Source organism: Meleagris gallopavo, chromosome 14, assembly GCF_905368555.1.
Source record: "Meleagris gallopavo chromosome 14, MGAL_WU_HG_1.1, whole genome shotgun sequence".
In the NCBI taxonomy this organism is placed as follows: domain Eukaryota; kingdom Metazoa; phylum Chordata; class Aves; order Galliformes; family Phasianidae; genus Meleagris; species Meleagris gallopavo.
In genome coordinates this window covers 13,631,015-13,655,532 of record NC_139417.1, presented here as the reverse complement: position 1 = coordinate 13,655,532, position 24,518 = coordinate 13,631,015, and the positions used below count along the sequence as shown (strand labels likewise).

The 24,518-nt window shown below is 45.6% G+C and overlaps 1 protein-coding gene across 8 annotated transcripts in view; it reads left to right on the top strand.

Annotated features, from left to right (window-relative positions):
- ADAMTS9 (ADAM metallopeptidase with thrombospondin type 1 motif 9) overlaps positions 1–24,518 on the top strand; it is a 67,401-nt gene that overhangs the window by 2,422 nt on the left and 40,461 nt on the right. For 4 of the 8 annotated variants that reach the window (XR_014886483.1, XM_085236258.1, XM_010718675.4 and 1 more), the window contains exons 2-12: positions 7–404; positions 1,739–1,898; positions 12,513–12,799; positions 13,515–13,598; positions 13,700–13,821; positions 14,219–14,259; positions 14,369–14,474; positions 16,251–16,397; positions 17,258–17,399; positions 17,685–17,792; positions 22,030–22,175. Coding sequence is in view for 7 of the 8 variants with exons in the window: in XM_085236258.1 (XP_085092384.1) it covers positions 7–404; positions 1,739–1,898; positions 12,513–12,799; positions 13,515–13,598; positions 13,700–13,821; positions 14,219–14,259; positions 14,369–14,474; positions 16,251–16,397; positions 17,258–17,399; positions 17,685–17,792; positions 22,030–22,175 (1,741 nt within the window). In the remaining variant the exon portion in view is untranslated. The other 4 variants (XM_019620186.3, XM_031555613.2, XM_085236260.1 and 1 more) reach the window with 4 other exon arrangements.

Sequence of the window (24,518 nt, the reverse complement as noted above, 5' to 3'; positions counted from 1 at the left end):
TTGCAGCGAAGCTGCTGGAGAAGCTCAGCGAGTACGAGATCGTGACTCCTACCCGGGTGAATGAGTTTGGAGAGCCCTTCCCCACCGATGTCCACTTCAGGCGGAGGCGGCGGAGCACCAACGCTGCCCCCGACGCCTGGACGGCCGCCGCCTCCTCCTCATCCTCCTCCCCTAAGGCTCACTACAGGCTTTCCGCCTTCGGGCAGCAGTTCCTCTTCAACCTGACGGCCAGCTCGGCCTTCATCGCCCCGCTCTTCACCGTCAGCATCCTGGGCGAGCCCGCCGCCGAGCAACGGAACCTTTACGCCGAGGCTGCGGACACCGACGTGAAGCACTGCTTCTACCGGGGGCACGTCAACGCCCGGCCGCGGCACACCGCCGTCATCAGCCTCTGCTCCGGGATGGTGAGCCCCGGGTCCCGGCCCCGCCGGGCGCCCAGCGGCGGCGAACGGGGCGGAAGCGAGGAGGAGGAGAAGGAGGAGCAGGCGAGGGAGGGTGGGCAGAGGGAATAGGGGCCGGCCCCTTTTCCCCCGCCCTCGACTGGAGCTACGGGATGGGGCCGGCTCGCCCCGGTTTGGTCTTTCTCGCAGCCCACTTTTATTATCCCGTCGGATTAGGGGAAAGCCCTTCTGCTCAGCGGGTTTTGGGGCAAAAGTGCCACCCAGCGGCACCCCGCCACGGAGATCACCGGGGGGAGGGGGGGAGAGCCCAGTTGTAGAGCCCCCAGCACACAGCCTGACACCAACCTGCACCCCTAAATCTGGAGCGATGGCTGAGGGGTCTCCAGCAGTGTTGCCCCCAGAGCCTTCCTGCAGTATGGCACAGAGATGTGAGTTCAGAGGAGATGAACGCAGGCTGCCTCGCAGCCCGTCCTGGTGCTCTGCTGCACCAGGGGATGTTGGCAGAGGGAAGAGCAGAAACGCTTGTCCCAGGTCGTTGCATCCTCCTTGCACCCCAGAGTGCCAGCAAGGCACTGGAAGCAATGACTGCCTTGGGTACTCTCCCGGGAGGTCTCTTCTGGTCACTGCTCCTACCAGGGCATCCCAGGCTGATCATGTCATGCTGCTTCAGCTCCAGCCCCCATCCCAACAGGTCATGCTGGGGCCTGAGCTGGGCTGGTGCACATGTGTGCCTGAGCAGGCCTTCCTTCAGCACTAGTTCTCATGTAGTTATCCTGTTTCCTAGCCTAGGATGGCTAACAGGATGCTTTTTGTCCTGGGTGTTTTGTAGTTGTTTTTTGTTTTTGTTGTTTTAACTCTCTGTATTCATATTCACGTACGACTAACTGACAGCGCTTCCATACTGTGCACAAAAGCAGTGCCTTTCCATACACAGGGATTTCACTGTCTGGATGCCTCTCTTGAGTCCTCACATCTGAATTTAAAGCCTGTTTCACGGAGAGCTGCTGCATGAAAAAATGGTGCAATATGTTAGGGTTGTGCTGGAGCATCACGTCCCCTTGGGCAGGAGTGGTTCAGTCACTGGCATAGGGACGAGGTCTGGCAGGCGCCCCCCTCTCATATTCCCCCCTACAAATTAAAACCTTGCTTTTTGAAAGCTTCAGAGGGACTGCTGAAGGAGGCAGGGCCTGAGCAGTGTCATGGAGAGCTGCATTTCCAGCCTGTGCATTCATGGGGGTTGTTACAAACCCAGCTCACCCACTCCCTTGTTTAATGTTAGATTGCGTAGTCCTGCTCCATGGCTTGTCATTGACCCCGTCCTTCTCTGTCCCTCTCAGCTAGGCACATTCAAGTCTGATGATGGGGACTATTTCGTAGAGCCACTGCTGTCACTTGAGCAGGAGTATGAAGAAGAGCACAATAAGCCACATCTCGTCTACCGACATCGGACACCTCCAACCAACTCTTCAGGGGACAGGCAGACTTGTGATACTCCAGGTACTCATTTTATTACTGTTCTTAATGATTTGGCCCTTACCAAAGAGAGCTGATTTGCAGTAAAATATCACCAGGTTTGTGTGGGGTAGAAGGGATGTGAGGTTGAGGATTCTTCTGGAGTTGGTTCTGTGTGTGCTTGGAAGAGGCTTGTAGTGGTACTGCTGCCCTGAAGAGACGTGTGTGCCTGTGCTTTCTAGTAATTGGTTATAAGGAAGTTGTGGTCGAGAAAAAAATGTTATGGTTTCTGTTTCATCCCTGCTGTAAGGTTGGAGATCCTTTGGGCTGTCCTGCCACAGCTACCCCATGAGCCTTTTAACCTGCTTTCTGTTCCCACCTCCATGTAGTTCCTAACCATCCCAATCTGATTTGCTCTCTGTCTGAAATTCTGTTTCTGTCCTTTTGATGACATTGTTCTGTCTTGGTCTTGCTGTGTCCCCACTCGCCAGACCTGGCTGCAATTTGCAATGTCTTATTTCTTTATAGTGAAAATGAAAAGGTACTACCACCAACCCTGGCAGTTCTGCCCTTATTAATCACTTTTCCATGGTTCATTTTCAAAAGCTCTTTCTTTTTTTTTTTTCCTTATGCCCTTCCTCCACCAGCACCATCTCCCTGACCTCTTTCTAGTCTTTGCACATATGAAAGAGCACAAGCCTTTTTATCTCCTCTTCACGTGCCTTGGTGAGGAATAGCTTTGCTCCTACTGTCCCTATTATCTGCAGTGGCCTCCTGCTGCTCTCTGCCTCCTTGACTTCCTGATTTTCACAACTAATCCTCTCCTTTGGCAGTAAGGACCTAAGTTCTCTCTGAAGAAGCTTACTCCTTCAGTGCCCCATTTCACCTGCTGTCTCTCCCTCTTCCTTTGGCCTGAAGCTCGATCTGCAGGAGCTGCAAAGCCTAAATAGAGTAGACCTTGACTGGCTTCCCTTGCGTGGGCTGAGAGTCGCTCACATGCTGCAGAGCAGTTGGAGTTCCTCAGGGAGCAAAATTAGCACAGGAAGAGAAATGTGGTGCTGGATTTGGCTTGCATTTAGCAGGTGTGACTGGTTTGGCACCTGTACCTGTGGATTGTGGCCATGCTGTTTAGTTGCTCCTGTGCTTTGTGACAGTTTAGAGCTGATGTGCTAATGGCATGTGTTTCATTTAGAAGACATGTAGATACATGTCCACGTGCAAACGTGTACTGGGGGACAATGGTGCCTCACAAGGCTGTTGTTGTCTGTTCTTCCAAGGGTTGCTGCTGGACTATGCCATTCTGGTTTCTCTCTTCCAGCTGTTTCTGCTCCCTTCTTTGAGATCAGATGCAGGAGACTCAGAACAGTTGGAAAGAAACACGGTATCTGGCACAATTCATCAGTAGCCCTTGGAGGAACGGAGCAGCAGATCACAGGACTCATTGAAAGGTAGCTGGGAGGGCAATTGCTTGACTCTGTGTAGTTATAACAGCTCACTGTATTTCTTCCCCCACTCCCTCCTTATGTCATAGAATCATAGAATGGTTTGGGTTGGAAGGGACCTTTAAGATCAGGTAGTTCCAGCTCCCCTGCTATAGGCAGGGACAGCACTCTATATCATATAGAAGAAAAATATTGCTCTTCACAAGAGTAATACTCTATCCATGATAGTACCTTCATGGTGTACCTATGTTCTTTTCCAGAATACTTTACTTCTTGCTTGTCTTTCTTTCCTTCCTGTTTTCAGTTGTTTGCTGTAGTGGAAGGAGGAGGTCTTTGCCTTCCAAATGCAGGTGTAAGAATTCCAGGTAGCCGTGATGATAGCCTTGCTTTCCACCCCATCCTCCTCACCTCCGTCTCTTCTCCTTACTGCCATCCCTGCCTTTGGAAGGGAGTGTTCTTTTGCTCAAAGAGGAAATTCATGCAAGGGAAGTCCAAAGTACCCACCCTACAGCGAGTATGGGAGATCACCTTGCCACGCAGTGGGGCTATTAACAACGACCTTCTGATGGTGTTCTTCCTGGAAACGATTAATAAACCACATATTGTGTGCCCTTACCATGATGATGTAACTGTGGACTGCTTGTGGTGTTCAGGAAAAGTGTCCCTTGTGAGCTGACTGATAGAGTGAGTAAAAGGCTTCATTTCCAAAGACCTTCTCTGTGTCGCTTTTTGTTTTCAGCATCCTCAGGTCAACTTAGAAAAACAGGTATTTGATTTTGTTAAATTTTGAATTAGTAGCTTCTGACAATTGTGTAGGTACCCTGAGATACAGGACTCTGTGGAAGTTCTGAAAAAGGTTTTTCTCCTCTGAAAGCTGATGGATGCCAAATGCATAAATTCATACAGTACACCGGCAGGGTCCCCTGGCAATGCACTTCAGCCGTCTGGTGTATAGCTCAGCAGCTGCAACGAACACTTCGGACAGAGTTTTCCTTGGGGTAACGAGTAATGTCGTTTCAGTCATAGGAAATGGTGCAATTTCTCCTCCTTCCCTTCTTTTAGTTACTACCGTGAATCAATTTGTCATCTGGCCGAGGATCTGGCAGAATAATTAGCTGTGCTTTCCTGAGCAGCTCTGTCAGGATGAAGACTTGGCCAGGCGGCCGGCGTGACGTCACTAGGTGCAGCACCGCTACCACCCATCGCTTCACCATAGCAAGCTCTTCCGATCCATATTATTAATATCTGCCCTTTTGAGGTGGGGGAGGAAGAGAAAAGATATTCTGATCCTAAAAAAAGAAGAGAAGGAAGTTGCTCATTGCGGAGCTGGACTGCAGAGCTTTCCTGAAGCTCTGCAGAGGAACCATCTGACTGGGATGATAAAAGGCACGGAGTCGCATCCTGGGGTGCTGTGGGATGCTGAGGCTGCGACCAGCCGGCCCTGTGACCTCCTGCTGGGTGCCGCCTGGCGAGACCCTCCCCGGAAGGCACACCTTCAGTTCTGCTGTCTTCTTCTCTCTTTTTTTTTTTTTTGGTCTCATATTTCTCATGTTGTTGTTGTCTTTTTTTTTTAAACTGAGTAACCCTGCCTGTTGACCACCCCTTGTTCTGAGACAGACATGGCCTCCATCTACCTGGTGGGCCCCATCTACTACAGCTGCCCATGGCCAGCAGTATAAATGCAAGAGTTGGACATTTTTGCTGCAAGCTCAGATGTTTCATTCCTCCAAACTTTGCAAATTCCTTGTAGCTTTTACTGTGACCCTCATGCAGGATTCCTTAGTGAACTCTTTTGGGCAGCTCCTACTTTGCTCCCACTGTGTTTGCATTTCTGCTCTTCTGATTTCTGCTGTTTCCTCTAGAACTTTGTTAGCTAATGCCTCCCTGCTCATGCCTCATTTTTCAACATTATTTTATATTGAAGACCCACCCGTGGCTGAGATTAATAAATCAAGGACTACATGTACAGTGAGCGTTGGCTATTACCAAGGCTTTCATTTCTGGCCAGCCCTGCCCATCCTCAGGCTGATGTTGGATGTGGGCTCCAGGGCAGGGAGTAAGGAACTTGCACAAAGACCCGGCTCCTTAATGAGAGCACTTCAAACAGGAATATCCACTGCAGGCAAAACTCCTCATGCAGAAGCAGCAATAACATTCTGAGGGTGCCAAACTAGTAGGAAGATGATTAGAGCTTTTCCTCTTTTTGGAGGAGAGCCAGAGGGCTGCAGCCAAGGCACAGGCCTTCCAGCAAGGAGTGTTGCAGTGGTGAGATGCTCAATGCAGGCTCCGAGGAGAGCAGGACAGGGCAGATGTTATACCTGAGCTGGGCTGGCTGTGCCCAGTGTGCTGTCAGGGGAGACGTGAAAGCCCAATGACTTTGCTTTCAGGGGGTAGAAGCCCTGTACTGGGCACGGTCTCCAGGCTTGGCACATCCCATTACCTGCCAGCAGTGGACACAGGAGGGTCCCAAATTCACAGCTGGGTATTTAGTCATAAGGTGTTGAAATAGTCAATTTGCTTTCTTGGGAGCATTTTGCTTTTGGCTTCTGCAGGCAGAAGCCCATGGCCCATGTACAGGTTTGGGCAAGGAGGAGGAGAGAAGTGCGTGTAAGCTGTGTTGAGAAAGTGGCTGTAATACGTATAAGACAAATCAGTAGTATGAACCAGATATTGCTGCCGAGCTAGCGTGACGTAGGAATGATAGGTAATATGTCACTGATTTTTTTGGTCGATTAATGAGTAATTTGTAATAGATTACTCTTTCGTAGTAACTTTAACAACCCTTCCCACTGAGCACGGCACTGAGGAGTCACCAAAGCAAAGAGGTGCAACCCTGTGCCTTGGGTGATCACATGCATGGTGCTGCCAACTCGGTGACTGCAACCTCATTCCCGTGTGATAATTAGCATCCACCTACTCAGCCCTTGCTGGTGGTTGTTGCCTCTTCTGAGAGACATGGGAGGTCGTTGGTGGACCACAGTGCAAACATCCTGCTGCCATGACCCCAGTGCTGAGGCTGGGGGATATGGTGGGAGCTGGGTGCCATGGGTAGAGCCTTGCTTTGTCCCATCTTGTGTTGCGAGTTAGTGTTGGATCTCCTGCCTGTGTCTGGTGTGAGGTGTGCGCTCATTGTGAGTAATGGCTCTGGTGGGGGATGGGGCTGAGGAGGGCAGCAGTGGAACATCTCACATGCATTCTGTTGAGCATTTATAAATGTTACATTCTGATTTTATACAGGTGGAAACCTTGAATGTCTTTTCCACAGGGCTCAGTGTTCACAGTCCTGCTAGTCTTGGAACCCTGGATACTTTGCATCAACTTGGATAAAGCCTCTTCACATTTTTGCTGTTTCTTTTGGTCTGTTTGTCTTGCCTCCAGCCATGGTCTTGTTTTGGTTTTCAAGTCCGTGATCCAGCAGTATTTCACATGCTAGTTTTTTGGTTTCCAGGCAGGTCTTCAGGCAAGTTCTGTACTGCTGGATCTCACGTAACTGGGGTTGCAGAAGACCTGCAGGGAGGTTTTCCTAAGCCTTTGCTTCCAGGTTGAGCAATCCTTGAGCTCTTTCAAAAGTCTGTTTAAGCTGTCAGCTCTGCGTTTGGCTTCAGGGTAATACATTGACTTCGTTCTTTCCTTCTGAAAAGTTTATCACTTTAAGGAAGTGAGCCGTAATTTATAGTAAGAGAGTAATTATTTCAGGTTTCCTTCCCTCCTGAAAACAGCAAATGAGAGTTATGTCACGGGTCCTTATGCTAATGTAATTAATTCTATTTCTGGCCTCCCATTGAGGTAATAGCACAGCAACAGCCAACTAGTGCTTAGTTAAATGGGCCTGGGATGTCCGACACAAGCTTTTCCCATACTGAGATGGGGAAGGAAGGGATCGGGCTGTAATGTTTGTGCTATCCCACTGCGCTGTGAGTGAAATAGGACTTAAACAGACTTCAGTATAAAAGAATCGGATCACCATTACTGATGCAGATCCTGTACTTGTAAGTGTGTTTGTTGTAAGCCGGGTACATGCCTTTTGTTGTTATTTGGCAAGAAAGGTTGTTTCTGTAACAGTGGAAGACCAGCGCTGTGACACATTGGTATTGGTTGATTATTGTTTTGCAACTCCCACATGGTTAAGTTATTCTCCTGGAATCAAAAGGGATGTCCTTGCAATTCTGCAACTACTGTTGCGTTGTCTCTGTGGATGCCTGCTGAAGAAGAGGGGTGGGTGAGGCAGGGAGCTGTTACTTTGGTATTTTCCATCTCTACCCCCTGGCATATCCTAATGAAAACAAACATGCTAACTGTTCTGAAGCTTTTCTTCCCACATGCCTGTATTGTCATTAACAGCATCCCTGTAGCCAACTGCTAGGCCAAGTTTCTTTCTTTCTAATGGGATATTTGCTCTCATTGTATGGTGTGCCAGCACAAAGATGTGGTGATCTCAGTGATGTTTCTCACTGATGTTGATTGGTACTGCATGGTTTGAGGTGTCACTAGATGTGAATCTGTTTTGTTGCTGTGGCCACCAAACAGGAGTCTTATATGTTGAATGTTGCATAAAGAGCAAGGCAGTGAGCACAGGGCTTGGATACTCAGGGCAGCAGCCAGGCCCAGCAAGTGCATCTTTGGAAGCTCTGCTGGCAGATTTGGTGAGCCCAAAGGCAGCAGTCCCAGCTGGTGTCTAGGTGTGCTGGCACTCCTGAAGCAGTGGGTTATGGAACTGGTACCAGTGAATTTCTGTGCTATAACTGTATCAACCGTCCTTTAAACCAATTTTGTATCAGTTCAGTGGTGCTTTTGTGCCTTGCAGTTGTGAGATGCAGCTATTTAATTATTTTGTCTGTAAAATCACCTTGAATCATTTTCCCCCATGTGCTCAACTTGCATGTGCCTTCAAAAGGCAATTTACTGGTTTGTTCATTAATCTAGTTCCTGTCTGCTGTGCAAAATTGATAGCTTTCATGTACAACTTCTACCTTAGGCAGAGAAAAATTCTTTAAAGCCAGAATGCATTCTCTCATACTCATACATCATTAGGAAAGGAAATGTCAAGAGTATGTGTGGTCTTTGGCGCTTGGATGGTGTAAAAACAGCACATTTTTCTTTCAATGGGACATTGATTGGTTCTCACTGCAGGAAGAAAGGTGGGATCATGCCAAGGTTGGGTTCAGCATCTCTGCTGAAGTCTTTTTCTCGGCCTCCTCTACAAGATGGGAGGCTTAGCAGGACTGTAGGGTGGGCTGGTGGGACTGCTCTGCTTCTTCTAAACTGCTTATGGAGCTGCAGTGTTGCTTGCTGGCCTTTTGCATGTTTTAATTTATGACAAATGCCAAGCAATGGACTTGTCCTCCCAAAGCATCACAGTATTGAAGTAGAGCAAAGCAAGGTGCTCACTTCCCTTTGCCTCACGCTTCCACCCTGGCTGCTGTCCCAGTGGGACAAGAAGCTGCCAGCAGCCAAGGGAGCTGTGCTATGCTCTGGGTTGTGCTGCTGTAAGAGTGAGGATGCGATAGATGCAGCAATAGCAGTGGCTTCAGCAGCCACTGTTGAAACCACTTTGGGCAGAAAATTTGGGCAAGCTGACTGTGGCCAGAGCTTGTACCAAGGCTTTGGGACAGACGGCGCAAGCTGCTGCAGGGAGCCTGGCTGAATCTTGATCTGCTTAACGAAGGTGTGCAATAAATAATTAACTTCCAGACTGTGGCGTTACCATCTGCAGGGCTGGATCAGAGCAGTTCTAGGCATGGTACAGTACAGAAATAGCAAAATTCACATTAAAAATCCTTTCTATCAGGGAGTGGTCATTAATGTTATTAGCTCAAGATTATTTTTCCCTCTCCTGCTTTCTCTTTTTTTTTTTTTTTTTTTTTCCTTCCCTTGCTATGTGCAGCTCTCATGAACTTGGAGCTGAGCTGGAATTGCTTTCATTGTCACATGTCTTATTTAATTGTGCAAATTGCTTTCTATTCCAAGGACAAGTTAATGCAGAAATGGAAAGGATTAGAACTGCTGATTGCTGTTTCTTTTAATTTTTAGTTTTAGCATAACAATAGCTACTATTTCAAAAGCAGTCCCTGGCTCTGCCTTGTCACCCTTCCATGCAGGGAAAGTACTGGGGTAGGGCCTGAATCTTCCCTGCCCTCTCCCTCAGGATGGATCCAGTAACCATTACTCAGTGGGGATCGTCTGTAAATCAACTCCATGAACTCTGGGCTGAGGCTTCTTGAGCAAGCCAGCATAAATAGCATGGGTTGGAAGATGCCACCAGGAAGGAACATCCCTGTTCACAGTGAATGTCACAGGATTGGACGTATTTTTTAAGTTTCACATAATAAAAGAAAGAAACCAAGCTTAAAAAAAAAAGAAGAAAAAGACAGATTCTTTCAGGTTTGTCTAAAAACAGTGCAACTACTGAGTGTGGCCTTAGAAAAGCAAGCATTAAAATGGACATTATCCCAACAATTTTTAACCACTTTGGAAATTAGTTTTAGCTGTTGAATGAGAGCACAGGCTAGCTTTGTACTTGAATTATTGGTCCGTACTTTGCGTGGTTTTGAAGTGTTTCTTTGCTCATTAGGGTTTTGTTTCTTCAGCAAATTAAAGAAAATGTTTGGATACTTAAACCCACTCAATCACTGCCATGTGTAGGTAGATGTTTTTCAGGTCATCAGCCAAGACTGAGAGCTTGCCAAGCAAACGGTTTTGCTTCCTGATTTCTGTTAATATATTAAAGGCAAAACCAGGTGGGAAAGTATCACACCCTGTTCTGGTGTTGTGCGTTGCGGTAGGAAGCTGGCGTCATAAAATTATAGTTTTCTTGTGTGGCGTGGGAGTTTTTCACTCATGCTTAATTAAACTGCGGCAGGCTGCACCATTCGGGAAAAGCATTTCTGTTGTGTTGTGGCCGTCGTAACAGCGTGAGAGATCAGCAGCATCAGGCACATGAGGTGCTGGCAGTCCCGTGTGCAGCTCCCAGTAAGGCTGGTGGGAGTTTTCACGCATGGGTTGAGAGCAGTACATGCCATTAGGGTTTAATCTTTTACAGGTGAATGTGCACCAGCCCTGAGTGCAGTTATACGCAAGATGGGTGAAGATAACACTCACTGCTACCAAAGTCCAGGAGGGGCTTTACGTGCAGGGTATCCCCATTCAATTACACTTGGTTTTACAGTAACTAGTTTGGCAAACATGCTGTACATGACTGGTATCCAGATATCACGCTGTAAGTGCTGGAGTAGCTTCATACATGGAAAAAATATGTTCACTTTTGGAGGGATGAGTTGTGTGTTGGATTGAGGGAGCACACTGACATTGTACAGCACTGTGCAAGACCTCTGCAACTAGGAAAAAGGTGGCTTTCCTCTGTGCTGGGCAGCGCGAGCCTGATGAGAATGAACTAATCCTTTAAATATCTCCAATGTAACAGGTGCATCCACCATGAGTCCTTGATGTTTCCCTCTTCTTTTGCATTCCTCCACACTGAGGGCTGAGCGTCTTGCAGTCCCTCATGCATTCCTTCCTCGAGTACCTGACCCCTTTGGAAGTTAGTTGTTTACAAGGGAAATCAAAGCGACTGGCCAAGGGCGCTGAGGGGAGGCACACAGCATGCAGGGGACTGGGTGAAGAGCTGAGGTTAGCACTTTGTTCACCATCTGGTCTTCCTCTCACCTATAAGTTATTTGTATGCAGAGTTGGCTTCCCGCACTGATTGGCACTGCAGAAGTCAGGATAATGTCACGGTTGCCCACGAAGCCGTGCCAGCATGAGAGCAAACCTTGCCAGCACAACGGCATTGATTAGTGCAGAGGAACTAGGGCAATCCAATTATAACCACAAATGCCATTGGCTTTCTCAAATTCTTACTCGAATAACTGTGGACTTTCTGCTGTGTTAAGGTGGTCTGGACTATATCAAGAAAAGGGGAGTTCACAAAGCTTAGCTAGTGCAGAGTAAATGGAATTTAATTCTTAAATACTCCATTGTCTATTTACATGTGGGGAAAAATAACGTTTTTTTGGATGCGTAGATGTTAGCCAACCCCTTTGCCTGCCATGATATTACAGTTTGTATTTCATAGTTCTTTTTTTGGAAATTATTACCAAATATCCTAGAAGGAAACTACACATCAAAAATAACTAAGAAGTTTTCTTATCATTTAAATCTTGTTTGAACATTGAATATTCCTTTGTTCCCTAATATTATGCTTCCTCTAACCTACTCAGCAGGTCAGATAAGGAAACGGGATATTTTTCACCAGCATGACTAAATTAAACTAAAGCTACAAAGACCGTGAGGGCTGTAGCCTGGAGTCTTAGATGGGTTGTTCAGATCTGGCTTTATATTAAATGCAGAAGCGAACAGACTCTTGTGGATGAATCACATTCAATTAGCAACTTCCTATGATGAAATGATTAAAAATTAAGTGGCATCAAAAAAGACTGATTTTGCTCTTACATTTAAATAATGCTATAATTACACACTAATCAGATGGTAAATCTTAATTGTACATGTTCCATATGTTTTATTTGCCTGTTCTCCCTCTTTACTCTGTCGTCTTTGTGTCAGCATGGAATATATTTTCAGGCTGCTTTTATGTTTGGCCTAATTGAATATCAAAAGCAGTATATGTGAAACTTCCTGAATTCTATTCTTTAGCCAGTGGCAGCTGTGCTATTAGATGACCTTTACCATTCCTGTAGCACAGAATAATAAAGGAAGGGGGGGAATTGAAGCCCAGCCATGTTATTGTTAGAGACAGAAATAAATCATATATAATTGCTTCACTATGAAGGCCAAATCCTGCCGTCCTTCATGCCTGAGCTAGAAATACAGGATTTGAACCTTTGTTTCCTGTGGTTTCCTGGCCACCTTGGACGTGCCCAGAATCCTCACACTGTAGTGGCTAATTACCATCATTGGACTTGGGGCAAACGAGTCCAACCACATCCTGGGTCCTACGGTGGTGGCCCCACTGCCTGAAAACCATTGCTTGCAGTGTCATTGGCTTCAGTGAGGTTACCTAAGCCTTTAAAAGTTAACAAAAGCCTTAGATTTTGGACAGCCTGGTGGGTTTCCACGTGGGGCTTCTGCTATGGTTAGCTGTTTAGAACATGTTTGTTTAATGGTTGGTTGAAGTAAATAGGTGTTGTGACATACAATGCATGGATTATCATCTGTATTTGCTCCAGAATGTACTTTATGTTTGTCTGCTTTTTAATCGTAGATCATGAACATAGTCATAAAAAGAACAAGCGGAAACACTGGAGAAAACAATGGGTAGAAAGCAGCTTATTATCTGACACGGAAATGTTGAAACACAGCCTGGAAGTGAATCCGTTTTCTGCAGATAGCAATGAGACAGGGAATGTCAGTGAGAAGAAGAGCCACAGAAGAACAAAGCGGTTCCTCTCCTACCCCCGATTTGTGGAAGTGATGGTGGTGGCTGACAGCAGGATGGTTGCCTACCATGGGGCTAATCTGCAGCACTATGTCCTAACGTTAATGTCAATAGTAAGTATTCAGCTGGGCAGAGAGATTCTCCCACTGTGGCCAAAGGTCTTACTTCGGGCTGAGTTTTTGTGTGATACCACCAGTTTGCCTTAGCTAGGTATGGAGATAATGCCAAGATTAGAGTTAAGCTTGGCTGGGAAACACTATTTGGAGTTACCTACCTTCTCATACCCATTCCATCCCATTTCCTTCCTGCTTTCTGAACCCTGGGCAGCACAAGAAGCATCACTGGCCCTACAATCCACAGATTGAACCCTTCTGTTTATTTAGGCCCATGAGAAATAGCAGCTGAATTTAAAATGTGCTTTGGGGACCATGCCTTCCCAGGGATGGATGCTACTGTGTTACGTGCTTGCCTCAATTCTCTTGCTGTTTAAAAGAGAGAGAGCCTGTGAACACCTTGGTCTTAGCTGTGTTTCTAGGATTGGCTTTCCAGGCTGTAGGGAAGCATTTTTGTAGCTAATGGCAGAAGGATGCTGTTCTCAGACAGGCAGCTCTACAGACACGTAGTTACTGGAGGTGACTATCCAACCTAGTCATGTCACTGCAGGGATTTTCATCCTATTCAATGCACCTGAGAAAATAAGTCATTTATGACAGTCTTGATCAATGGACAGAAGAGCAGCTCAGGAGAAATATCGTTGCAGAGTAGAAAGCATGCATGCGTTGTCTTACGTGCTTCTTGAATAACATTGAATATTTTTTCTTAAAACAGGTGGCTTCCATCTACAAAGACCCAAGCATTGGAAATTTAATTAATATTGTTATTGTGAAGTTGGTTGTGATACATAATGAGCAGGTAATGGAAGTGGTTTTCTTCTCCTTCTGTTTGACAGTGGCATTTGTAGTGAGCCTTTTGCTGAATGACTGAATACCTGCTTTATGTCTGTTGCTTACTAGGATGGTCCTGCAATATCCTACAATGCCCAGACAACTTTAAAAAACTTTTGCCAGTGGCAGCAATCCCAGAACCACCCTGAAGGAAGTCACCTGCAGCACGATACAGCTGTGCTTGTCACCAGGTATGGTGAATAGTCTCACGAAGACCATGGCCAGCCACATGTCTGTGGCTGTTACATAGCTCTAGCTGTGTGAAACATTTAGTTTTCAGTGTGAGTGTAATGACATGCATTTGTTGTGAAAAGCAGTGTAATTATGAGCATAATTGGGATAACATGTCCACCATAGTGGTGGATGACAAGTTCAGGACTGCCTGGGGACTGACCAAGTTTCAAGGTGTGATGAAACCCTCTGGCTGGGAAGGAGCTGGTTTTGATTTCTGCTGAATGATATGACACAACAGCATGAGGAGGTTTGGTGGATGACCAAGAAGTGCTTATGAATGTTTTTATTATTGTCCTTGTGCCTTAACTCACTGCTTCATTGAAAATTAATATGTCAGGTCTGTTCTGCTTTCAGACAGGATATATGTAGAGCGCATGACAAGTGTGATACTCTGGGTAAGGAAAAAAACCCTTTTCTTTGTAATTTAAAAACAGTGTTAGTTGCTTGTGCTGAACTATGGGCAGTGTTTCTTTTTCTGTTGTAAATCTCTGTGTTCTCTTCTAGGTCTGGCAGAGCTGGGCACTGTCTGTGATCCCTACAGGAGCTGTTCAATTAGCGAAGATAACGGGCTGAGCACTGCTTTCACAATAGCACATGAACTTGGCCATGTGTATGTTTTATGTAAATACATTTACATTTAAATAGCTTAAGATTCATGTTAGCTGAGGCTTGCCAGCCAGGCTAGGACTTGGTACCCACTGAGCCTAATTATTTGAGAGGAGATGAATGTACTTGGGTAGAAGGTGTACTGCCTAGGAAGATTAAGCTGTGATGTGTCTTGGAGGTAGTGGAGTGCTACAGAGTTTATCTGAGAGCTGCAAAACCAACAGATCCGTGTTTTGGGAAGGAGGATTTGACAGTATCACACAAAACTCCTAAGCAGGGAGGAGAGCTAACAAAATATCTTCTTGTCTTGTAATATCTTGTAATATGTTGTTTCTACATGCAAATGTCAGTAGGAACTTCTGCAGCCATGGTGTCTCAGCCATGAGGACAAGCTGGCTTTTCGGCCAAGACTGGGACGTGCTGAGTACCTTGGGGAGGATCCATGCAAGGGATGCAAGCATAGCACAGCAGTTATGCAAAGGGGAGGGATTTACCCAGGACATCTGGCAGCTGGTTGGGATGTATAAATGAGCCTGAGCCACCTGCTGAGCCATTTCACTAAGGAAAATCTCACTCTAGTGGGTATGCCCAGCAGAGGTGCTGTCATTCAAGATTCACCTCCTCCAGTGGAAATTCTCTTGACTTTGAGAGTGAGTAATGAGACAATTATTTTAGCTCACATAGTCTTTTACCCCCAGATAGGGCCCTGTTGGGAAGCTGGTTCAGTCCAAAGCCACCTCACGCCTGGTTTGCAGCGGAAGCCTGTAGGTGTGGGATGGATGAGTACTCAAGAAGAAATCGCTCATTGTTTTACACTCCCCTTTTCTGCATGGAGGGCTTCTGCTTCAGATGTTCTATTTTTAACATCAGTAGTATTTGTTTAAATGAGATTTCCTGACAAAGTTCCCCAAGGCTTTGCTTTCCTCACACCTAAGCAGTGGCTAATTCCCTCACTAACATTGCCTCAGTGCTGCTGGGGGGTTAGCAGCACTCCCAAGCAGGAAATGCCTCTTTGCTCTTTTGTAGGGGGCAGAGGCAAGGTGGTTCACTGGAGGTAATCTTAATGGGATATAAACTCCCCGGCCTTCAGGCACAGGATCACACTGGGTCATTTCCCCTTTTCTACTTCAAACAGCAAAGCAGTTTAAGCCGTTCTGTCTCCGTCGCATATTTGCAACATTCTTCAAAACATCATGTGCTGCAAACTTCATGCGAGTTCGTGCTGATACTCGATGGCATTTTGTAAACCTGCCACATAAAGCGTAGGAGCCAAGTCTGTCCCCATTGCAGCCCATTTTACAGCCTGCATGGGATGCAGCCCATGTACACGAGGGACTTTGGGCTCTGGTTGCCAGTGGGCTCGAGTCATCCCTCTCTTTTGGGGACTTACATTTGGCTTTTTGGCTCAGTTCCAGAGAACTTGCCATTTTTGTGAAGGTGGTGACGGGGTCTGGACCATCAGCTGGAAAAGAAACCACAGCTGCAGTTGTGTTACTCTGAGCTCCCAAGGGACTTGTCTTGGCTGAACATGGGCAGTGGAGAGCTTAGCAGAGTGCTGCAGGCCAGTGCTAGGAATGCAAATGTTCTGAGAGCATTTCAGTTGTGTTTGCTGATGACTATGAATATGTGAATGTTAATACTTTTATTCTGTAATGCCTATTTGCAGGGAATCTATGAAAATCTGTTGGGTTTACTTAGTTCACACTATTGCTTTTCTATGCTGGATACTTGCTCTTTATCTTTTCTTCAATTGAATTTGTCACTGTTGTGTATCTCTTAGATTTAATATGCCACATGATGACAATCATAAGTGCAAAGAAGATGGAGGTAAAAATCAACAGCACGTCATGGCACCAACACTGAACTTCTACACCAATCCCTGGATGTGGTCAAAATGCAGTAGGAAATACATCACTGAGTTTCTGGAGTAAGGCTTTCCCTTTTTTTGGGGGGTGGGGGGTGTTTTTTGTGTGTGCCTGTATCCCATGGGGTTCTTCAGTTAACGTAAAATCCTGGTGTGCAGTGTTTGGAGGAAATAAGAGGGATTTGTGTGTGCACACATCCTTTACATAGAACAGGAATGCAGCCCTGGCATCCAGTCCCTGCCAGTTCAGCCTCGTGATAAGCTGGCAAGGACTGGCCTGTCTAAGGGAAGGAATAAGTCTTCCCCCATGGATGTTGCTTTTAAGGAATGTGTGTTCTCCTCTAACCTGAAGAGTGAGTTTTCCAAGCCCTGTGGCCCAGATACGGAGCTACATTTTTAGGAAGCAGATTGAATCTGCCTTTCTGCTCTGGAGGTCAAGCTAATCCCCTGGCACTAGACCATCATGGAGACACTGTTGAAGGAACCCTCGGGTCAGCTTGATGCACAGGGATCACCCACTTTGCCATGATGCCTTCCCATGAGCTGTGATGGGAAGCAGAACAAGACCCACAGTGGTGCCATGGCAAAAAAAAAACCTTAGGCTCAATCCTTTGGGTGCTGATCAGTTATTTTTGTTCTAAATCTGTTCTAAGACTCACTCAGAAACCAAATGCATGTGGTATACGCTCAGACATGCTTTTGTGAGGGTAGCTGGCTGCACTGTGGTAGAAAGTTTTAGCACAACACGAGGAGAGGATGGTGAATGGGGAAGCAGATTCCCATGCTCCTGTGTGGAGCCTGCAAAAGCTGTTCAGCTTGGGAATTCTGGTGCCCATCTGCCCTGAGGCCAGTTCAGATGAACACCAATGGATTGCAGTCTCATCATCTCCTGTTTAACGCCATTTTTCTTCTCTGTGTTGTAGCACTGGCTATGGGGAATGTCTGCTTGATGAGCCTACATCAAGAACTTACGCTTTGCCTCAGCAGCTCCCGGGGCTCATTTATGATGTCAATAAACAATGTGAGTTAATTTTTGGACCCGGATCCCAAGTGTGTCCATATATGGTAAGTGCACTTCTACACTTTGGTCTTTCTGATGTTGCCAGAGCATAATTAGTCTGCCCAGGGTTGGGTGAAGAGGGTAAGGGGCTGATGTGAAGGCTGCTCCCACCAGCTGGTCCTTTGTTTCCCTGGCTGCAGAGATGGGGCTAGCCATGAAGTTACTGTCAAGCTTGTGATTAAGTGATGGATCTTAGGGGGTTAATTTCATGAAGGGTCATCAATCTTGTAGGGCATGTGGCACATAATAAGAAGAATTTATTCATATTTTGATGTTTTCGATATCTTAAGCAGATGCAGTGTCGGCGACTTTGGTGCATTAACATTGATGGTGCACACAAGGGATGTCGTACCCAGCACACGCCTTGGGCTGACGGAACAGAGTGTGAGCCTGGAAAGGTCTGTAACACCTGGTGGTTTGCATTTCCTGGGGGTCAGGCTAAGTGTATCAATCAAATATCCCAATAATATGATTAAAATGCACTGCACGGCATAACTTTGTTTAAAACAGGTATTCTTTTTGGTATTCTTATTTTCTTAAGTTAATGCCCTTGAGTGAACTCTTGAGCAAAACTTCTGCAAAGTTTCCCAATGCTTTTATTAGAAATTTCCTATGTGATGTGAGTAATTAGTAATTTTGCTTAACATAAATTTGCCAACTGGCTTCTCATCTTGGCAACTTCAGAGTAAAATATAGAACTGGTTGACATTTTCATTGTGGAACAGTTCTGGCAATAATTCATAGAAACTTTCAATTTCCATGTGCAGTGTTAGCTTCCAAGTAGCATTGTGGTTTCTACAATGAGTATTTAGTTTTCAGTTATGCAGATCTCAAGAAAAATAGTTGGAAAAGAATTATTATTTTTTATTGAGATACTTACATTTTTTGAAGAAAACCTCTAACTGGTTTCCCTCATTTTTGTCTGAAGAAAAGGTTTTTCCATCCAGCTCTAATAAGAAGCGTGCCATTATTCTAAAAAGCATGCCTTAAAAGTTTGCTTTTGTGACTGTTAATGATGAAGAGTTTCATTGCCTAGAAAGACTCAACATCTTAATTCATAGTCCTTGAAGTGTATTTTAATTAAAATGTATCTTAGATGTTATCTTAGATATAATTTTCTATAAAAGCTATGGATCTGAAAAGTCATTTGTTCAACCAACTTGACTGATCTCACTCAAGACAGTGGGCCAAATGTATCAATTTGCGTTCCTTTTTCATGGAAAAGAGCAGTCAATACAACTGTTTTTGTTGCTGAGGTTGTGCATTAGAGATGTGGTTGGAAATCCTACTCCTATGCTATTCTTTGGAGCCAGTGGCTCACCAGTATTTACTGCTTTGATGTAAAATCTCCCCTATTTTAAGAATCAAGGTAAACCTTTTTTATCCAAGGATTTCCTCTGACTTCTTGTGTCCCTTCACTTCTTGAGAAGACCTTGTGTCATCAACTTCTCTGTGTGCGAGGTTGGGCTCTGTTTGCCACTGAAATCTCAGAAATAACGATTTTGTTTTGAAATTCCAAAAACTGGGCTGCAGTCTTCTTCGGACACGTTACCTTCAGAGATGGCCCAGAGTGATGTTCAAGCATCTGCAGTTGAGCACGTTTAGTGTGTGTTCGCTGGGAGGCTGAGTGCATCTGTGTGGATCTTAAAGCCTATGCGCTGGAAAACATTTTACTCCACAAATTTAGCCAATCTGACAAGGCTAGGCGAATTTAGACAAATGTGACCTGAACTTCTTAACTGAGAACCGAAGGGCCTCTTAAGAAAAAACAACACAATCCAATTATGTTTAGGCATTTGAATGTACTCAATAAAAGGGCTTTATGGAGTAATTCTTGTATCTTTGTGTTGATCTAATTCAAGCTTAAGGTTTGGATCATCATTAACTCTCTCCTCATAAGTGTTTTCTTGGGCTTGTGAAGTGCCGAGGTGTGATTCTGGAGTGCTTTTCCTTGGAATAAATCACTATTTTGGTACTCTGCTGCGGCCAGGAGCCCCATCAAACTGCTGCTTGCTGACTAATGCCTCGCCTCAAGCCTACATGTTTAAAGTCCATGATATGTGGGTTGGCAGATGGAGAAAATACCATGCCTTTTTTATGGAGATATCTTTGGAAACGAGGTAGCCTGAATAGCTAAGACAAATCTAGCAAAAATAGCTGGGATGGTGATATAATCAGGCTCTAAATTTATTCTTAAATCAGGAGTACTAAAACAACACGAGAGCATTAGCTTATGCATATTTTGCATGTGAGGACACTGAATGTGATACCAGTAACCCAAGCAATGAGCCCAGCCTGGAGTTTGGGTGAATACCATTCATGATGGTTTGCATGTTTTCACAGCACTGATGCATTACGGGTTAGAGATAAATCACTGTGCCACAAAGAAAGAAAACAAAGAGGGTTATAAACTTGGACCTCTATCTCTTGTGGGTTCTGGGGTTGTTTGAAGAATGGTAAAAGAAGAGTAGACGGAGGGTAATCATTTCTGTCTCCTGCCTTATGGGCAGCAGGTAGCGTATGTGTTATGCATGCATGAAGCTTCACAGCACTTGTCTGCCCCCTGCTAATCTATTCAGACGGAGTCAGCCCATGGATGGGAGCTGGATTTGGTGAATTATCTAAGACTCCTGCGAGAAGACAAAGGAAAGGAAAGTCTGTTAGTGTCTCCTGTCCCTGCCATTGCTCTCCTGTTCAACTCTGTGTCCGTTTAAGTTATTTTGAACTTGCTCCAGACAAAAACTCTTTTATTCCCTTCATTGTCTGATCTGTAAGCTCATAGGAGAGAGGGCCCTGGCAGACTTTTTAGTTTTCTGTTGTAATTCAACATAAAATTATTTTTGAAATACAAAAGGCATGAAGGCTGCACAGCCAGACTATTCACAGCGTGGTTCCAAGAAACACCATTGCGTTTCCATAAGATAATCTTGCTGCTTATTTAAAACATCTGCTCTTTTTCTTTCTTTTCTTTTCTTTTTTTTTTTCTTTTTTATTTTTTAACACCCTTGATTTGCTATCAATTCCAAACTCCCAGTTTTGAATAGAATCAAGAGATGTAGGTGATTTCCTGGTTAATTCTCAATCACAGGATGGGAAATGTATAGGTCATATCACAGTTCAATAGCTGTGTGCATTCAGTAGTTAGCTATTCGGTCATCTTCTCTGGGTCAGTGGTGCCAAGCATGACTGTGGTTATATATTTAGCTGTGAGCATCAACGTGTCTGCAAGAAGTTCTTCTCTGGGACAGCACTGCTGTATTTATATCATGTGTTTCTGTATGCTGGTGATGGCTGTTAGATCTCTTTGGGGCTGACATGGGGTCCCCATCTGCAGTTCTCAGCCCTCTAAATTTGCTGTTTTCCAGATAGGTTCCCCTGAAGTCTAAAAGAAGAGGGTGAGCTCATGGTGTTTCACAGTGGAACCTTTTGGCATTAGTGAAGGAGCTGGAAAAATGCAGCACATCAGTAAATTTGACCCTCTTCCATAATGATCGTCAGCTGTTTCAGAGTCTGAGCAGCTTCTGGTGGGAGGAACTAAAGCATGGACATGTTTTAGTGATGCATCTGTGTGTTTTCTCCTTTAACTCTCTAACCTAATCTAATTTGTGAGCCATCAGCAATGTTTGAGCTTCATGTAATTGCAAAAATTTGGGCATCTGTTATCAGGTCAGCATATCTCTGGGAGTGAATCTGCATTAACAAGAGCTGCTTAGTGAGAGTGAAACCCCATTCTTCCATCCATCCATTTTGTTCAGCAGGGCCAGAACATGTCTCTCCTCTAGGTCATCCCTGTCTGTGCAGTTGTGCTAGCAGACACACTCCAAGGAGGCACCATTTACAACATACAAACCAGGGACAGGGGCTTGCTGAGATAATTTAAACCAGTTTCACAAATGAAAGAAAACAAGAATTATAGCTGGAAAACACAAGTGCAGACCAGACCTTGGCAAGTTCCAGGTTATGGCTGAGTAAAAAATAAAAATAAAAAAAAAAAATTAAAAAAAAAAACAAAAAAAAACTTTGGATTGAGGAATTCATTTTTCTTTCTTAATTTGCCCTTTGGATTGGGAAGCTTCCTTTCCCTCCTCTGTCCTGGGCTCTGCACAGCTGTGAGGAGGCTTGTGTTTTCTCTGTTATTTCCCTTTTGTCTGTCTCCTCTCCTGACACTTTGTGGTTCCTGCTGCTCTCCAGGAAATTGGATAAGCAGCTTTTCCAAAGTGCTGTGAGCACTGCCGTGCTGTTCGGCCCCAGCAAGCAGGGAATATTTGGTAGATGTTGTTACTGTCGGTCATCCTCCCATAAATCACTGCCGTAGACTCTGCATATTGCCTTTGCTTCTCTGTCATTTTTTTTAATCAAAATGATAATAAAAATAAGTCCAGGTTTGCTTTTTCACTGCAAAATAGTTCTTGCATTTCGAGTCTTGGGCTGATTGCTGGCATTCCCCTCCCTGGAAGCATTCAAAGCCAGGCTGGATGGAACTGTGAGCAACCCAGTCTAGAGGAAGGCATCCCTGCCTATAGCAGGGAGGTTGGAACTAGGTGATCTTAAAAGTCCCTTCCAACCCAAACTATCCTTTGATTCTATGACTCATAATGGCAAAGCCATGCAAAACTTCCCCATCTCTGCCCGCAGCACTGCCGTTATGGGATGTGTGTGCCCAAGGAGCGCGAGGCGCCGGTGGTGGATGGAGCCTGGGGCACCTGGAGCCCTTTTGGGACGTGCTCAAGAACCTGTGGTGGCGGCATCAAGACGGCCATCCGGGAGTGCAACCGGCCTGAGTAAGTGCCTAGATGTGGGGGTGAGGTTGAGTCATGGATAAAGTGCACCAGAATGGGAGAGGGGGAAAGGAAAGAGCTGTCACGTCTGCATTAGTTTATTACCTCCTGTTTTCCCACTTAATCCTGATGGTGTTTTTCTTCTCCTAACGATCAGAGGAGTCTAGGGTCAAGATGGGCTGTGGTTTGTATCCATTTTTCACCATTTTAGCCCTGCTCCGACTGCTTTTGCAGCTGTTCCTACAGGCCAGACCCTTTCTAGACCTTTCTACTATCCTATTCCTGCTCTGGCTGGTTTTGCAGCTTTTGACTACATTTGCAGCTGATCCTTTATCCTGGTATGTTTCAGCTGGAGCAGACTAGCAAAATCTCTGTAGAAATCTATGCCCCATTAGAAAATGATGCTCAAAAATGTTTGTCATCAGCCTGAATTGCTAAATCTTGACCCATGTGGAACGGCAGGGAATTTGGCCATGGGCTTCAAGGAAAAGAATGTGTGGCCTGAAATATTAATAATTGGTTGAGCAACTGGTATGAAAGCAGAGCGTTTGCACAAACTGTAGCTGTGTGAGTTTGCTGTTTCGCTGCATCCTTTTGGCCCCGAGAACAAGAAGGCGTGGGCACAGCACTTCCCAGGCTCTTGTAAGGGGCACACAGTGGGGTGATGGAGAACAGATGGGTCTGGCTAAGGAAGGAGCTTAAAAAGGCCAACCTGGTTCACTGTGTCTCACCTTTGGTGTCAGGCAGCTTATTGCCAAGGGAATTGCTATTAGTGATGCAACAGCTTTTGCATCCCTCTGTGAAATCTGCTGCAAGCCTTTGGGGCTGGCCATGGGAAGGGCTGGTGGGAGAAAGGAGAGCTCATGCCTGCAGAGGCAGAGTGACAAGACGGCTGGCTTAGCTCAAGCACCAAAAAGGAAGAGAAGGGGTGAGGCCAAGGGAGCTGGACTCCAGCCCCTTAATTTAAGTGATGCTAAGAAATGCACAAGCGTGAAGGAGTGTTTATCATGCCGTGCTGAGTCAGCACATGCCATACAGTCTTCTGTTAGCCATGGAGACACAAAATAAGTACTTTTCATGTACAGAAAAAGTTGTGCAGCCAAACATTACATGTCATCAGTGGGACATATTCATGGTTTCCAGGGCAGCTTCCATTTGGACGGATAGCTTTTCTGCTAGAAAATCGCCTTTATCCTAAAGGCTAACAGGGGGATTTTAAAATTCCATTTGTCTTATAGCTCCGTCAGCCACAGTGCCGTGCACACAGCTTTGTGCCAAACCTGTTGTATTGTCCCTATAGTCTGGTACCATACATGCTCTCCCACCACGTCCTTCCCTTAACGTGGGCCTGCTGGGGTGATGCAAGTGAACGAAGAAGGAATAAAACATGGAGAGGTGCTGCTGGGTGCTCTCACTGCCTCTCTTGTTTTTCAAAGAACTTCGGAAGTATACAGAGCAGGTCTCATCTTTCTTTTTCCTGCTCTGTTGAAGGCAGCAAAAACAGCCTGGAATAAGATCTGAAATGGTTTTCAGATCTTTTATATTCAAAGGTATATATATTCTGGCTGCTCCAGGACCTGGGGTTATATCTTGCATGCCAATAAAATATTATGCTGGATGTGGCAGTCTAAAACGAGCCCCCCATGCCAAGATACAGAAGAAAAGGCTGCAGTTCTTGACTCAGCCTTTTCTCTACCCTCCTCTGGCACCTATGTTGAAGGGCACTTTGCAGTCCTGTAGGAAACTCTGAGCCCCGAAAAGGAAGCAGACTGTTTGGGTATGGGCTTAAGGAATCTGTTCACTCACCAGAACAGACCTGTCCCACCAGGGCTGCCCCTGGGAACTCAGGGCTGGATGGCCCTGGAGGAGCTGCTGGCTGCAGCATGGCATGTAGAGCAAGGCATAGCTGCAGTATTACAGGGGAAAGGGAGTTTATCTTGAGATATTAGTGCCAGGAGCCCTGCATGTGGGGATGCTTCTCTGCATGGATGAGTGCTGTCTGTGGACATGAGTCAGATCATGTCTACATGTTGGTCCTTCCAAGGGATCCACCTGTGCTGGGAGCTGTGCTGGAACATGAGTGTGTTCAGGCCCCAGGGCTCCCTAAGGTGCTGTTAAGGAGATGTCTAGCTTGAAAACGGGTGTTTGTATGGGGAGCAGTGCTAGAATTCATTAGCTGATAAAATAGATGATTCTGAGATGAGCCAAACTGAGGCCAGAACAAGGAGGTTCCTATGTGTGCATTGCTCCTTTCCATCTCTGTGGTATATTGTTGATTATTCATAGAAATACCACACAATGCTGAAGAATCTAGTATTATTTCTTCACGACACTGAAGATCAATGT